The following is a 17,717-nucleotide window of genomic DNA, read 5'->3' as shown; positions in this document are numbered from 1 at the left end:
CTCAAAGGGTCTGACAGAGGAGCCACCATCACCTGCACCCCCAGTTCTGGGGGTGGGATTACCTGCACAAAGTAAGTGTTTGCTGCGTGTTTATTTACTCCACCCGCCTCTGCCACTCCAAGCTCCAAAGCCACCAATGTCTCTGCTTTATCCATAAAACAAATTCTCAAAGTCACCACCTCACCAAATGAGAGTCCCCAGATTCTTTTCTCTCCACATTCTCTCTCCTCCATGTCAGCCCCTACAACCTCAGGGAGACTGGTCTTCTTAGGGATCCCCAAGCCTGATATACCCACTCCTGTCTGCTCTTGCCATGTATCCCCCCAAGACCTGTCCTCTGCTTTTTAATCAAATCCTATCCTTCCTTCAAAATACCCCTCCTCTGCTAACCTTTCTGCTAACCTTGATCAATGGGCATCCACAGTTCTCATCACTGACTCTTCTTTCACCATTTCACACACAGTATTTGAGTTTACACTGTGAGCCTATAGACACTCAAGCTTTACCTGCATCCTTCTAGCAAAGTGCTAAGCACACTCAATTAAAAAAAGAAAGAGGAAGAGTAACGACAAGACCACCAACGCACGGCTCAGAATGTGACCAGTGCTATGCATCCTTCCACCCTTTCTTGTTGGGGGCCAGAGTGAGGTACTCTGCCCGTGACAAAGGTCATGAGGAAGGAGGCTCGACATACGCAAAGGCGGGATCGAGCCTCAGGAGTCCCCCTGGAACTCCTCGAGCTTCTACCCCCATAACCAGAGCCTGCCTACTTTACTACTTTGTGCTCTCACCTACACCTCTGACTTTACGGGGGGCTGTCCCCCACCACCTCTTTCGGAGAAGAAGTTGACTTAGAGCTCCAGTTAATAAAAACTCCTGGGTGTGACAAGAGTGTTTTAACCCACAAACTCCTCTGAAGGTTCTCTGGCCTGCCTGACAGGCTTGTCCGGCCACATGTGATCGCTCACAGCCTCCCAACCGTGAGAGGCACAGATGCTTTAAACCTTCTAAAAACAGGTTCCTTAGAAAAGTTAGAAAACTATTAGTATAAGTATAATGGGCTGATTAGAAATTGTATTGGTGAAGGGTTTTTCATTTGTTGAGCCAATGTTTGTTGCTAAGTCTCCACATCCCCTGCCCTTACACATGTTAATGAGTATATAGAAGAACTAAGTATTAACCTTTGATATTAATCACGTTAGACCTTAGGCTAAGTAAATTCTTTCCTTAACTAAAACCCACTACACTCTCACCCTATAGGAATGTAACTTTATTTGGGTGGCGTCTGTTTTAAGAATAATCACCCCTGGAGAAATAAGTGTCCTGTTTGACTGACCGTTGTCACAAGGAGAGGGTCGTAAATTGTCAGCAGGCCCCCCCTGGCCAGAAGATGATGTAACACCCCTAAGACCTCTGTATACATTTGTATGAAGCACCTGACTTTAATAAAAGTCAGGACTGCTGTCCCCACGTGACTTTTGTATAACATCTCAGTGTATAAAAACAGACTCTGGAAAATAAAGAATTGGGATCAGTGTCTCGAAATACTGGTCTCCCCATGTCTCTCTCTCTCTCACTCTGGCTGAGTCTCCATCTGGAGTATGGAACCCACCATGCTTACTAATTATGCCTGGGCTTCTAAGATCCGACCGGGGAGGCCTCAGTGTCTCCTCTCCTTTGGGAGAACGGAAGGACGCCTGTGGCCTACGTAAGTGGTGCAAACTTCTTGTCTTGAAGTTTTATTGGTCTCCCACGTAAACCAAGCTATTCAGCCTCTTTTCTCCACTGAATTTTCCTACTGAGCTATCCTTATTCTATTACTCTTTATATCTTTAATTAATATCTAATTGAAGCTATTGTATCCTGACCCTCGCCGACGCCGTCCCCGCTTCGAATACCCTGGATCAGCCGGGGCTGGACCCCGGCACTTTCTCTCAACCGTCCCATGAGGGGAACACTCCAATGATCCTTGCTCGGTCACAGCTCATCTCAGATGTCACCTCGAAGACACCTCCTCTCCCCCGTCACGCAATCACATACCCTGTGTGATGTTCACCACAGCACATGGCACCAAGAGGACAGATAGACTTATTTCTTTGTTATTTTGCTTCCTCCACTAAAACCTAATCTCTCAGCACAGGGACCTGCATGTCTTGCCTCCTGCTGTATCATCGTGATCTAAAACCAGACCCGGCCTGCAGTGGGCCAGGACACAGCACCTGCCAAACGACTGACTACACAACGGAATCTTCATCTTACGGATGAAGACACTGGAGCTTAGAGGGGATAAGATACTCTCCTGAGTCATTTAGCTACCAGAATAAGGACTAGGGGACTTCTCTCTGGTCCAGTGGCTAAGATCCCAAACTCCCAATGCAGGGGGCCGGGGTTCGATCCCTGGTCAGGGAACTAGATCCCACACGTTGTAACTAAAGAGTTCACATGCCTCAACTAAATATGCCACAGGCCACAACGAAAGAAGATCCTGAGTGCTGCAACTAAGATCTGGTGCAGCCAAATAAATAAAAATAAATACTTTTTTTTAATTAAAAAAAAGGGCGGGATAAAGACTGAACCCAGGTCCGTCTCTCAAGTTTGTGGCTTTTGCTGGTGATCTGTCCTGTCTCTCTGGGTCTCCCTGTTTCTACCGCGCCTTACACAAGTCATGCCTCCCCAGAAGTCAGTGTAAAGAGGTATTGAGATGGTGCCCCAGGGCCCCAGCAGGAATAGGCAGGAGTTGAGCATGCCTAGGAGCCCATGATCTCTTACCCCTCTCGGTCCTGCAGAGCTCAGGTGCAGACAGGTGAAGTGAGGAGGTGAGAGGACCTACCTTACAGGGCAGCTGTGAGAAGTGAATCAGAGAATTCACGCAAAGTGGTTCCAACAGGGAACGACCACGAGAGCATGGCAACCACATTACAACCACAATGAGGATGGCAGTCACAATATTATCTACATCACATTACACTAAAAGCGTAATACTGGAGTGTGGATGTTACAGCATTATAGCAATGCTGTAACGGTATCATTATCATTACGATTACTATGCTGTGCTGCTGCTAGCCCCAATACAAGTGTTCAGGTATCTTAATGAAATCTCTGTTTGACAGATGCAGACATCCTGTTTGCACATGGGACCCCCTTTCTCTGCAATTCTCAGGGAATCTCCAGAGGAGCTGGACACACTGGCTTCCCCTCTGTGTCAAATTTGGCTCCCAGCCAGGCACCTCCCTGCTTGCTTAATCACAGACAGCACAGAAGGCACGTACCTCAATCTTTTTGAAGCCAGAATCCACCCAGTAAAGTAACTGGCTGAGGGGTTCAAAAGCCAAGGCTTCTACTGTCTCCAGGCCAGAATTGACGATCACCTCCTGCCCCGTACTCCCGTTTAAACAGAGGCGCTAAAGAGACAGAAGAAGAAACACTGTGAAATGCGCACATGACCTCCAGCCAAATCAGTTCCATCGATGGGAACCTGCTTATTCAACTGGCTTGACTGGCAAGGGCAGTGTTCCACATGCATGAAGCCGTTTTTCACTAAAAGCATTTCTTAAATGGATTACAGCTTCCTGTTTAAAGCAGGATAACTTAACAGAACCAAGTCATTTATATCTGCCTGCATGATGGTCGTGAACACTGGTCACTGAGCTACGTTGTATCACAATAATGAGGTAGAGATGACCAAGATGCATGAGTCTGCTTGCTTTTAAAATAAATGAAACCAGATTGCTGTTATTTCTAAGATCCTGTGTCTGCTTTTTATAGTCCTTCCTCCCTCGGAGGCTCCAAGTCATCAGGTACTACCACTTGGACAGCCACGGGCAGCAGCCCCTTTCCCCACCTCCCTGTCCCCACCTCCTCAAATACCCAGGCCCTGTAAAATTTCTATTGGGTTGGAAGTCCAGATAAAACTTGTTAGAATTGCTTTTATAAAAGGATTAAATAGGCAATGAAAAAAGATCAAAGAGCTCTCTTTAAAATGCATGGGTCTGCAAGTATGGCCAATTATCTGGCCTGCCCAGCGATCTTTACAGCTTACTTTCTGGTTCTTGACTGTGCTCGGAATAGCTGAAGTGGATAATTACGTGAATTACAGAGAAGTCAAGAGTTACTATATCAGGGCTTGAAAAGAAGGACATGAACGAGGCAGTGGGTATGATAATAGGGACATAGAGGGCTACACACTGAACCCTAAAATCTTCCCAGCAGGAAAAGGGAGACCTCACTTACAAGCAGGAATGCAGATTTGAGGGCTCCCTCTGGTAGGCAGGGAAAGAAAATACTAGAACATAAAACTGGAAAGTGTCATCCATTGGCCCTGAGATGAGATAAAACTTAAAAACCTCAAATACCCATCTCCTCAGAACACTCTGAAATAGGTTTACCTGGACTCAGCAGTCACAAGGCAGGGCCCCCACAAGCAGACCCAGGGAAGACGCACCTGGATGACGTCCAAGGCCAGATCGGACCAGTACAAGCAGTTGCGGTCATAGTCGAAGTCCAGGGCCACCGCTGACCGCAGCCCGGTGAGGGGCAGCTGCTCGGTGGCCCCCGAGGCCAGGTCGTAGCGATGGATGGACTTGCGCATAGCGTACAAGATGAACTCGTTCTCCTCTGCACAGACACACAAGACAAGAGGGCGGGTGGGCCTGGGGGTGCTGAAGGGGTCCTCGCACGTCCGACCTACCTCTTTCTCACCCAGAAGCCTCAGAGCCATGGATGGCACAAGGCATGAATCAAGTGAGAACTTAGGGATCGTTACTTAGAAGGAGGGTAAAGCAATAACATTTCTGCCTCGGCCAAGCTACTCAGACATTCATGAATCTCTGCTTTTTACTGCTACATTTTTTTGTTTTTTCCCCAAATCTGTGTCCTCCACAGCCCTGCCCTCCATAGTAGGCATGCTCCAATATCCAGCTTCAGAGCTCAACCTAAAAGTTTTGGTCACATATGAAAATAGTCATACCACTCAGCACATTCCTCCTGATCACAGGACGGGCCGCATCATGTGGCACCGTAATCTCACTGACTAGGGAACTTTCCACTGAAGACTTATAGCTAAGTTTTCTAATCTATATGCTCACCCATTCAATATTGTTCATGATACAGAGCAATCATATCAACCTATTCTATTTTTAAAGTAATAATATATATGTTCCTGGCCCTGGTGGCTCAGATGGTAAAGTGTCTGTCTACAATGTGGGAGACCCGGGTTCTATCCCTACGTTGGGAAGATCCCCTGGAGAAGGAAATGGCAATCCATTCCAGGACTATTGCCTGGAAAATCCCATGGACAGAGGAGCCTGGTAGGCTACAGTCCATGGCATCGCAAAGAGTCGGACACGACTGAGTGACTTCACTCACTCACTTCCTGGCCACCTACAGAATGTATTACAACACAATCATCATGAAGATTCTCCTTCTACTTAAATACTTACACAACATACATACTATGTATCAGGAATTGTTTGATCCCAGTAACAACTACATAATGGGCTTCCCTGGTGGCTGAGAAATGAAAGATTTGCCTCCAATGCAGGAAACCCAGGTTTGATCCCTGGGTTGGGAAGATCCCCTGGAGAAAAGAGTGACTATGCATTCCAGTATTCTCGCCAGGAGAACTCCATGCAAAGAGAGGACAAGTGGGCTACAGTCCACAGGGTCGCAGAGTCAGAGACGACTAAGTGAGTTTGAGGGAGAGAGAGAGAACAACTGTATAATGGAAGAACTATTAACTCGATTTTACAAATGAGAAAGCTGAGAGCAGAGGTTAAGTAACCCATGCAAGGCCACACAACTGCTAAGTGGCAGAACCAAGAACCGAACTCCAGTGGTCTGGATCCAGAGTCTAAGCGTTAATACCCAAGGCTGTCTCTTGCAATACAGACACCAATCTCTCAAAACAGAGAAACAGAAGCTCAGAGTGCTGGAGAGACTGATTTAATGTCAGACAACTAAGAACAGGAAGAGCTGGTGCTCTTGGCAGTCTCTCTCTTCCTCTTAGGGACCGGCTTGGAAAATACCTGGAGTTTCCCGAAAGAATGAAAATTAGCAACACAACCGCATCCATTTCTGAGGTGTCCACTGTGACAATATATTGCATCTGCAAGTGACAAATCTGGGTCCCTCTGCTGCAAGCCTGCATGGTGACGGGTTTGTGTTTGTTTGTTTGTTTTTGCCTCTCTCTCATTCCATTCTTTAAACATGTTAGCCACCTCTCAGAGAAGGCAATGGCACCCCACTCCAGTACTCTTGCCTGGAAAACCCCATGGACCGAGGAGCCTGGTAGGCTGCAGTCCATGGGGTGGCTAAGAGTCGGACATGACTGAGCGACTTCACTTTCACTTTTCACTTTATGCATTGGAGAAGGAAATGGCAACCCACTCCAGTGTTCTTGCCTGGAGAATCCCAGGGATGGCGTCGCACAGAGTCAGACACGACTGAATCGACTTAGCAGCAGCAGCAGCAGCAGCAGCAGCCACCTCTGCTTTATAAAGCTCCAATATAAATAATGCACTCAAAAACTTAAATCTACCTATAATTTTTTTTAAGCAAAGGTAAATCTTCCCTGTTTTCCTTTGGTCTCACTTCAAAAGGATCTGAGCTACCCCATGATAACGAATCACTCCCTTCGGTTTTCAAGAAAACCATCCCACTGTAATTCCCGGGAGACCAGGCAGTCAGATGAAAAGTGCTGAGTTTGTAAACAGTGCTGGAATCACAGACTCCTTGTGGCCGTGCCACATGGAGTTGTGGAGACACATTCACAGCAGCAAGCCCTTCGCCCCACCTCTCTCCAGCATTTAGAAACCTCATTCTGTTGCTTTGGGATTTTTTCTTCTAACCGACACTGCCTTTTGAGTCCAGAAACACCTGCCTTACGATGGGGAGTAGAGAACAGAGAGCATGTTGTGTGTTAGAAAAGAAACAGAATCGGTCAATCCCAGGCATACATAAACCCATCCTAGAAATGTATCATTATCCTAATCTTGAAGGAAGAAAAATTTCTTCACGTTTAAAAATCCTTCCAGATGACCAGATTATCTCATCTTTGCAAACACATTATGGTTCCATGTCAGTCCTATGAAATATCTTTTCCTTTCATGGTACATTCCTGCCTTTGCTCCAAGCTTTGAGGAAAAAAGAAAAAATTGGAAGGTAGCCCACCCTACCCTACAACCTTCCCTGGTGGCTCAGATGGTAAAGCATCTGCCTAGAATGTGGGAGACCCGGGTTTGATCCCTAGATCAGGAAGATATTCTGAAGAAGGAAACGGCAGCCCATTGCAGTACTCTTGCCTGGGAAATCCCATGGACGGAGGAGCATAGTAGGCTAAAGTCCACGGGGTGGCAAAGAGTCGGACACGACTTGGCTGAGCAACTTCACTTCACTCACTATCCTACAAGGGCTTCCTAGGTGGCACTAGTGGTAAAGACCCTACCTGCCAATGCAGGAGACATAAGAGGCTCAGGTTTGACTTCTAGGTCAGGTCAGGAAGATCCCCTGGAGGAGGGCATGGCAATCCACTCCAGTATTCTTGCCTGGAGAATTCCATGGATAGAGGAGCCTGGCAGGCTATGGTCCATGGAGTCCCTGAAGTGACTTAGCACACAAACATGCTACACTACAAATGAGATTGTTTTTACTTATTCCCTATACTATCCTCTCCTATCAGAGGAGAAAATAGCTTTCCTACCATTTTAGACAGCTCTAAACAAACTGTTTTGTCCCTTGGTGACATCTTCAGAAATATTTATCACCAAAGTACATGCTTCAGCCCCTTATGAGTGATCACTCAAACCCTGCTCACCTAGGCCCTCATCAATAACAGCTCTCGTGAGGGAAGTATCTGAGTATTATCTGCTCGTTTGCGGTAATCTGCTGAAGCCATGTTCTTTTTAAGTCTCCACGGTGAGGGATGTTAATTACTTGGGTAACGATGGAAGATTAAATTAAGGGACTAATGAGCTTAGCATGAAAAACACCAGGGCAAGCTGGCAAGCACTGAGCAAGTGAGAGGGCTGCTCTCCCCCCCACCACGCAGGACGAGGTGGTTCTCTCATGATTCACGTGGCGCTGATGGCTGTTCCATGAACGCCACCTCTGCTGAGGGAGTCTGCCCTACTCAGGCACCTTTCCCAAAAGGCACAAGCAGGAGGCGGGGCTCAGAGGGAAGAGAAGCCCTATATGAATAAGACTAGAACAGCACGAAGAAAGAAAAGGCACTAAGAGACCAGCTCTTCATTAAGGTATCATAATTTCATGTGTGCGTGCGTGCGTACTCAGTTGCTACTCTTTGCAACCCTATGAACTGCAGCCCACCAGGTTCCTCTGTCCATGGGATTCTCCGGGCAAGAATACAGGAGTGGCCTGCCAAGCCCTCCTCCAGGGGATCTTCCCAGTATATTACAAATACCTCAACATGAGCCATCACTACCATATCAGCTTGAAACATTTGGGACACGCTATATCTTGACAGCATATTCACTTGCTCCAAAGGTTTCCCCTAACGAGCCTGCATAAGGATGCATGGTCAAGGAATGGGCATGATGCTTGAGAGATTGCCAAGGAAGAGCATGGAGCTTAGAGTCTGAACTTTTGCTCTGTTGCTGACCAGATATGAGACCTTAAATAAACTGTTTGACTCTCCTCTAAACATGCTTCTTCATATTAAAAAGAATGGAGCTAACAATATCTGCTTCATTGGGTAGTTATAAAGATTAAATTGATAACACATGGAAAAGTGAATTAAAATATGTAAAATTCCATTAAAATATCAGTCACAGTTATCATTACAAAAATGAAGACAAACCACTTAGCTACTTCCCAGAAAGCCGTGAGTCTGTTTCTATGACAAATGGATTAAGAAGCACACAGAAGGTCTGTGGGTATCCCTCAGCACCTCCTCGCCTCACATACAACAGATGCCAAATAAACATCTTTCAACAAACAAAAGGGCTTTCCCTCCAATGTCTTCCATTCCTATAAAAGCATAAGGCCATAAATAAATGTCGTTTAGAGACCATGGTTTGGGGCAGCCAGGAGCTCTGAGAGGCCTGTAATGTCCATTCTTTCTCTCCATTAAGTTGGAAGAGCCCGGTGAGATCATAGTAATACTTCAACAATGTCCCGACGAGACAAAGGGAAGAAACCACGTCTCTCACCTGCCAAGGGGCACGGCACCAGCTCTCCTTCCAGGCGCATTTCGACATCTCCTCCACTGCAGGTGTCCCCAGAAATCTTCCGATATCTGTCACCACCCCCCGCCAAAAGCAAGAAGTCAGAAACATCAGAGTACAATCATGAAGGAACACGGACATTAGAGCTTATCTATTCATTTTCCTACAGAGCACGGAGGAGGAGGTTGACTCACTCTGAACTGCTTCTGTCTGTAAAGCAATTAGGCAGCCCAACATTCTGAAGCACGGTCCTAGGTGGGTTTCACATACACTGTTGACCCTTGAGCAACTTGAAGGTTAGGGGCACTGACACCCCTCCAACAGGTAAAAATCTGCATAACTGCTCTCTCTCCCTCAAAATCAAAGAAATTCATAAATAACTCCCCCAAAGGTAGGAAACTCAAACAGTCTGAAGAGAATTGGGGCTAGAATCCTAGTTCTTTTGATTCTATGTATTGTGATCTCTAATAAACCACAAACATTTCCCCACACTTAGTTAATTAAGATCTGTAAAATGAAAATATGGGTGCTATATTTATTGATTAAAATCCACTTATAAGTGGACCTGTGCATTTCAAATGTGTATTGTTCCAAGGTCAACCATATCTCTTCAACATGCCACTCTGAAGACATGCGTTGGCTGAAGTTTATGACTTAAGAAGCAACTGGAATTTCAGAGAAGCTTACAGACTTGCACTGTTTCCCCATGGTGGGTGGGGCAGGGAGAAGAGTTTGTGAACATCACAATGTTAAATTTTGTGCAAGCTACCTGAAAGATGCCAATGTGGAATTCTGTCATTGAGAGTATGAAAGGAACCCAGGTGGTCCCCTACACTCTCCAGCCAAGCAGACCTGATGTGTCCCGGACATGGCAACTGTGACCTACCCTCTGGTTCTCCTGTAAGTAGAACCCACAGGACAAGGCACGGGAGGGGCGAATGAATTCCCAGAAAACTCCGGATCCGGAACACAAACCTCCAGTGACAAATCTTCACTCATCTTGAAGCCGAAGTCACTGAAAAGACAATCAGGGCTTGCCAAGGCTGTTGGTTTACACACTTCAGGTATTTAAGCCCCTCCCGTGTGACATCTACTCTACTGCCCCACACCAGCTTTATAAATCACTTAGGGACTTCCCTGGTGATCTAGTGCTTAAGAATCCACCTTGCAAGGCAGGGGATGTGGGCTCGATCCCTGGTCGGGGAACTAGGATCCCACATGCCGCAGTGCAACCAAGCCCTTGGGCCACAACTACCGAGTCTAAGCACTGCAACTAGAGAGAGCCTGTGTCCTGCAACAAAGATCGCGCGTGTCACAGCCAAGATCCAACAATGCTGAATAAACACCTAAACATATACATATTTAAGTTACTTACCATGTCCCTTTAACAAATACTCATTTTTTTACACCAGTACATTTCAAAAAAAACTTTGTATCAGAGCCATAATTGGAAAACCAGTATCCATGCCATAAATGGACAAAAACAAGACAGATCATGATATCCAAAACAAGATAATACTGCATTTTTTAGCTGGATCCAGTTCCCCACCCAAAGACTCTGTGCCTGCCCTCTTTGTCATTAAAATGAATCAGCAAATGTGAAAAGTTTGCTGCATCTTACCCAGTGAGACTTTCTCCTTGACACTATTGGGGGAATTAAAAGAGAAATTTAAAAGAATAGCCTTTGTTCTAAACTAAGGATTTGCTGTTATTTAAGACCATGTCCACTTACGAAATAAAATCACCCTGGCTTCCTCCTCATGTACTTTGGGACTTAGTCCTTTAGTCCATGAGACCTCCTGCTCGTGGGGACCACATCTCTGCCGCTCCCACCTGCTAGCCGGGTAAAGCCCTGGGGTAGGAAGCAGCAGCCCCGGGTCTAGTCTTGGCTCTGTCCTGTTACTGCCTGTCAATGCCTGAGCTGACAGCTCTGAAATGAGGCAGCGGTAATACGTACTTCCCGAGGTCTGGCCCAAACCACCAACTAGAAATCCAAAGGCATTTTCCAGGTTGGTGTGCTTTACCCAAAGGGTTTCATTGACTCTATTACATGTAACACCTACTACAGGGAAGGTATTAACAGGGACACGGCAGAGCGGTTCACGTGTACATCGTGCCACAGTCCACACCAAACCCTCTACACGGAATTACTCAGAAGGGAGGAGCTTCATTACTGTACCGAACAGGTCCCACTTGTCAAATCAGGCAAATTTTTATGGAGTGGCTGCTTTCAGTCTTTTGGGGGACTGCTGCTGCTACGTTGCTTTAGTCGTGTCCGACTTTGTGCGACCCCATAGACGGCAGCCCACCAGGCTCCGCCATCCCCGGGATTCTCCAGGCAAAACACTGGAGTGGGCTGCCATCTCCTTCTCCAATGCATGAAAGTGAAAAGTGAAAGTGAAGTCGCTCAGTCATGTCCGACTCTAGCGACCCCATGGACTGCAGCCTACCAGGCTCCTCCATCCATGGGATTTTCCAGGCAAGAGTACTGGAGTGGGGTGCCATTGCCTAGGCAGAGCATTAATCACTCCAATAGCCAACTACCCTTCATAGGCAGTTTCTTCAAACTGTAGGTCATAAACTAGCGAGCCTGTGAAAGCACATTGGAGGGTCTGGACCTGCTTCCTCCCCTCCCAACAAAGAACAGAAGACTGCAAAACTCATCACACTTGAAAGTAGGCCTTAGCTCACAAAACTTTTGTTTATATAGATGTGTGCCTGCGTCTACATACACAAATACATATAGGTAAAGAGGTATACCATACAATACACTCTTACTAGGGACTGCAGTCAAGAGTCTGAAATCCACTCTTATTGGCAACACTGGAGAATATAAAGATGTTAAAGAAACATCTGATGCTTTCAAACTGTGGTGCTAGAGAAGACTCTTGGTGCTAGAGAGTCCCTTGGACAGCAAGGAGATCAAACCAGTCAGTCCTACAGGAAATCAACCCTGAATAGTCATTGGAAGGACGGATGCTGAAGCTGAAGCTCCAGTACTTTGGCCACTTGATGCAAAAAGCCAGCCCACTGGAAAAGACTCTGATGCTGGAAAGATTGGGGGCAGGAGAAGAAGGGGGCGACAGAGGATGAGGTGGTTTGGATGACGTTACCGACTCAATGGACACGAGTTTGAGCAAACTCTGGGAGATAGTGAAGGTCAGGGAAGCCTGGCGTGCTGTAGTCCATGGGGTCACAAAGAGGCAGACATGACTGACTGACTGAACAACAACTGCAGCAAATTATAGTCTCCTCTTTCCTATCAGTAATCCCAGGAAAAACACCCATTCCTCCTCCAAGGTACCTACATCTTTCCATCTCCCATTACAATTATTTGTGTGCATATTGTTTCTTCTACATTCTCAGGCAATGCCTTAGATATTTTACTCAAGGACTAATTAACAAATATACATATGTATGTGTATTTACACACACACAAATATATATATGTGTATGCATGCGAAGTTGCCTCAGTCACGTCCAACTCTTTGCAACCCCATGGACTGTAGTCCATCAGGCTCGCTATCAGGCAAGAATACTGGAGTGGGTTGCCATGGGGTGGGTTCCATTTCCTGGGAGGTTCTCGACCCAGGGATCGAACCTATGTCGTCTCTAGTGTCTCCTCTATTGGCAGGCAGATTCTTTACCACTAGCACTACCTGGAAAGCATATATATATATATATATATACACAATATACAGACACACACACACACACACATACACTCTTATTTCAGATAGAGAAGCAAATTTCCTTGAAAATAGGGCTCCTAAGGAAAAGGAGTTATCCACAATGGAACCTTCAGCATGTTCCTTTCTTGCTTGCCCTTGTGAAAATAAATCCCAGAGTAATCTATTCCTACATAAATTACTGCAGCATGCTTGGTTGGGGGAGGGGGGTGCTCACACCTCCATCACATCACACGGCTGAAACAACCAAATGGAAAAACCAACATAAAAAGTGCCCAGCACAGCTCCTGGCTCCTAAGAGCTGCTTGATAAATACTTGGTTCCTGCGAGCCGCTCCCTCTCTTCAGGGGAAGGCATGCGCCCCAGCCTGTTGCCCACACTGCTGAGGGACCAGAAGAGCACTCGGTCCCTGGTGTGGACGGACAACCAACCATTCATAGTCCTCTCGGGTGCAGGAGCAGTTGGACACAACCACCGGCCGGTCGAAGTCTTCTCCGTTAAAGCACGTGGCGTGGGGGGTCCTCCGCTTGAAAACAGTCTTGTGCCCCAGCAGACACTCGTTGCCCCGCTCATCGGATGGGGACCACAGCTTGTAGTCGTTTTCTGTGCAGGGGACCCCTGAGAAGGAGGAAACGTAGCATTACGGGCATGCCCACGCAGGGTTTCCTGTCCTGCCTGCCCCGTGGCCTAGCCACCCACTTCCCGGGCCTCTCGCTGCCGCCCAGCGAGCGTGCAGGCCCCTGGAGCCGCCCTGACCCTCTCACTGGCTGGCTCTGGGGCCAGGCAGCACCTGCCTCTACTGTCCCCAGAAACACAGACATCCACCTGAGAAAGCGGGGAGGGAGCAAGCCCCCCTGGCGCTCACAGTCTAAACTTCTGAAAGATTTGAGCAGATTCTGCAGTTTCCTTTAGAACCAGGTCCCCAGAGGTGTTTGTCTCTGGGGAGTTAGGTCAAGGCTGGACTCCCGAGAGGTGGCATCACTGAGGAGCAGTGTTCCCTGTCAGATTCCCAAGACGGCATGGACGCATCTGAAGTGTGGCCCATGAGCAAGAGAATCCACTGTCACTGCTTGGAAGGTGCAGGACCTTCATGGAAGGAGGCGGAGAACTGGTCAGACAAGCTGGTCACTCCATCTACCCACATCCACTCAAAATTTAAAAAGACTGGTTTCCGTAAGAATTCCAAAGTATACCAATGTCTATCCTAGCAGTTTATGTCTTTTTTATATGTGTGTCTTTGGTTACATTAAATGCTGCCTGAAAAGATTAACTACTGTCAACTCAACACCATCCCAATCAGCAAGCATTTATTAAACCCTTACTGATAAGGCTATCAGGCCGTCCAGTGGGTAGAAGATAAAGATGCACAGGGCAGGTTCTTATACCTAAAGACCTATGATCCAGGTGATGAGAGACGACACACAAAGCGTGGCAGCTACAAATCTATAATCCAAGGTGTGAAGAGTACACGCCCGTTTTGGACACAGAGAAGAGGGCAGAGGTCCGGTTGGGTTATAAGCAGCCAAGTGCATTGGGTCCTGATCCATGAAAAGGATTTCAACTAGCAGAAATTGAATGGGTAGGCCACAGAGCATCCCAGGCAACTGGAATAACGTCAGCCACGGCAGAGAAGGCGCAGAGGGCAGGGTTACGTGGGGCCAAGAAGGATGCTGCAGAGGTTTACTCCCCCTGCTCCCTTACTGGCAGGTCCTGGGCCTGGACCAGCAGATAGAGACAAGATCCCAGACAGCTGTGAGAGGACCCTACACCATTAGGAGAGTCTACCCACCGAATGTGCCAAACTGGAACTGCTAGTTTGGAAGAATAATTTTCAAGCATTTATTCATTCACCTGTTCAGCACACATACACCTAAACCCAGCCTGTGCCCATGACTGCACAGGAAATGAGGATACAGAAAACGCATGGCCCTGTTAAGAAGTGCCTGAGTAACTGCCTCTGAATATCTCGTTTACTTAATGCATATGTGCTGTCGTCAACGGATTACAGACCCTTCTGAGAATATCTAAGCTGCTGCTGCTGCTGCTAAGTCGCTTCAGTCGTGTCCGACTCTGTGCAACCCCATAGACGGCAGCCCACCAGGCTCCCCCATCCCTGGGATTCTCCAGGCAAGAACACTGGAGTGGGTTGCCATTTCCTTCTCCAATGCATGAAAATGAAAACTGAAAGTGAAGTCGCTCAGTTGTGTCCAACTCTCAATCCAAAAACGAGAAGATCTCTGTATACGAATAGCTGATTCACTTTGCTGTACAGTAGAAACCAACACAGCATTGTAAAGCAACCACACCCCAATTGTTAAAAAAGGTACTTCCATGAGAAGGGCCAAGGGGGCAGGGGCTTACCCAAGGCACTTGTGGCATTGACCTGGAGGATCAGCCAGCTGTGGATGTTCTCCTTGTTGGAGCCGAAGATGGTGAAGACAGTGCTCTTCTCGCCAGGCTCCGTGAGGAGCCCGTACACAAACACGGGCTTCTCCGAGAAGACGAACGTTTTCCAGGTCTCCCCTTCATTGGTGCTGTACCTGCCCAGATGTAAGAAGAGGATCCTTGCAGTTAAAGTCTGGGGGCAAGACCTTGGTTTCCAGATAACAGTCACCTGTAGCAGGAACCGGAGCTCCTTGGGGCAGCGGCTGATCCCGGGACAACGCCAGGGAAGTTTAAGGTTGTGACAGAAAGCATGGAAACGCTCAGAGATTGATGCTGTCGATGAGAAAGGAAACAGGAGCCAACTCCATGGGGTTCCAACTGGCCAGGGTGGAACAATGTGAACTTAAAAAAAAAGAGAAATGATGATAACAGATAATACAGTGAATGAAAACAGGGCATGGGTCTGTACATGATAAAGAAAAAAGGGCAGAGAAGGGAAATTATTATATCACAGTACTACCTAATAATTGTTAAAAAAACAATGACAGAATGAGAAAAGTGACTGTGCTGTAACCCTATTGCAACAACCAAGTCAGACAAGATTATCTCTGGATGCCGAAAACACTGGGTAAAAGAATGTTGGGGACCAGAGCGTCTGCATGGTCTAAAGGTACCAACTCACTCACTGCAGAGGAGGAAACATAATTTACAGCGGATGATCGGAGTCACAACTCTTGCAAATTTAGCAGCACTCGAAGTGGGACAAGACAACCTGATGTCATGTACCTCTCAGACAAAGCACTGAGGATGATGCATCATCTAGGCAGGAGTCCCTGCAAATGGATGAATTGACAATGTGGAATGTTCTATGCGACAACTGGCCTGGAATCTTCAAAACATCAAGGCTATCAAAAACCAACCAAACAGCCCAAGAGGCAGAGGACCTGTTATAGATTAAAAAGAGACTAAAGACAAATGCAAACCCTGACTGAATCCTAGATTAGGAAAAAAATCAACAGCTACAAATAATATAGGACAACTGAGAAAATATAACTGTCTATAATAGTTATAGTAATGCCATCATCAGTGGCACTGGATGGCATCACCAATTCAATGGACGTGAACTTGGGCAAACTCCAGGAGATGGTGAAGGATAGGGAAGCCTGGCATGCTGCAGTCCATTGGGTTACGAAGAATCAGACACAACTCGGTGACTGAACAACAAAATAAGTCATACTAAGTTCATGATCATTTTCTTGGGAATGATAACAGCATTCTGACTGTGTAGGAGAAGACCTTTATTTATTTAAGATATGTGTATTGAGCTATGAAGGGGTACAATATCTGCAACTATTTTTCAAATAATTTTCCCCAAAACGGAGGGATAGATGGATGGAAAGATGGCAGACAGGATAAACAGATGACAAAAGCAAAGCAAACAAAACATTAACAACTGGTGATTATCACACAAAGTGTAAGTGAAGGTAACATGAGTACTTTTTTACACAACTTTTACAACTTTTCCCGTAGTCTCAAAAATTAAAAGCTGGATGAAAGTGTGTCCTGAGAAAAAGCAGACTACATCAGAAAAAGAGTGCAAGCCCTCTTGGGAAAAAAAAGCAGCACTGAATTCAATGTATTGATTTTAAATTAACTTTTGTATTAAAGAGGAGGAGGAGGAGGAAGAGGAGAGGAAAATGTGCCTGGTACTGGCTTCATCACCCAGCAAGCTAGTGAGATGCTCACCATAAGAAACCTCTCAACTCGAGTGGGCTCAATTAGGGTCACAGAGCTGCTGGGTCTCTCTGAAATCCAATTTAAACACAGAACTTTTCTTTCACTTTTCTCAAGTTTTTGAGATTTTACTTTTACTCAGGATCTTAATACTTGATGTAAATCTTTTTTATGTCATTCAATTCAAGCACTTCCTCTTGAGATTACTAAAACTGGTACTTCTGCAAGAAGGCTATGGGTTAAACCGTGGTCATGGTGGGTGTGGGGTGGGGACAGGGCAGAGAGGACTGAGCAATCTCCTCTATAGATCTTCCTAAGAAGGGAAATTCTCTTCCGGCTGACATGCTTCTGGTTTAAGCTAACCTGAAGCAGATAAGGAGATAAGTTAACTTCGTCTCCTTCTTGCAACAGGGTGATGAGCTAAAGGCTTTCAAGCTCAGTCACATCTGACGCTTATCGACCCCAGTTGCCCACCAGACTCCTCTGTCCATGAAAGTTTCTAGGCTAGAATACTGGAGTGGGTCGCCATTTCCTACTCCAGGAGATCTTCCCAACCCAGGAATCAAACCTGTTTCTCCTATGTCTCCTGAATGGCAGGCAGATTCCTTACCACTGTGTCACCTGGGAAGCAAAGGCTCAGTAGCATCTTTAAAGCATCCGGAACCCGCAGAGTCGGTCTATCAACCAACCACGATGGGAACTACCCCTCTGCTCTGCGATCACAGTGGAA

The 17,717-nt window shown here is 46.6% G+C and overlaps 1 protein-coding gene across 2 annotated transcripts in view; it reads right to left on the bottom strand.

The window, feature by feature from the left end:
* Nucleotides 1-17,717, bottom strand: part of SORL1 (sortilin related receptor 1) — a 170,447-nt gene that overhangs the window by 69,560 nt on the left and 83,170 nt on the right. For both annotated transcript variants that reach the window (XM_019975277.2, XM_019975276.2), the window contains exons 13-18: nucleotides 15,230-15,408; nucleotides 13,300-13,486; nucleotides 10,066-10,194; nucleotides 9,165-9,250; nucleotides 4,442-4,614; nucleotides 3,270-3,401 (exon numbers count right to left, since the gene is read on the bottom strand). In XM_019975277.2, the coding sequence (XP_019830836.2) occupies nucleotides 3,270-3,401; nucleotides 4,442-4,614; nucleotides 9,165-9,250; nucleotides 10,066-10,194; nucleotides 13,300-13,486; nucleotides 15,230-15,408 (886 nt within the window). The remainder of the gene's footprint in view (nucleotides 1-3,269; nucleotides 3,402-4,441; nucleotides 4,615-9,164; nucleotides 9,251-10,065; nucleotides 10,195-13,299; nucleotides 13,487-15,229; nucleotides 15,409-17,717) is intronic.

This window comes from Bos indicus, chromosome 15, assembly GCF_029378745.1.
Source record: "Bos indicus isolate NIAB-ARS_2022 breed Sahiwal x Tharparkar chromosome 15, NIAB-ARS_B.indTharparkar_mat_pri_1.0, whole genome shotgun sequence".
In the NCBI taxonomy this organism is placed as follows: Eukaryota; Metazoa; Chordata; class Mammalia; order Artiodactyla; family Bovidae; genus Bos; species Bos indicus.
Note: the sequence above shows the minus strand (reverse complement) of the source record. Positions and strands in the feature narration are given on the sequence as shown.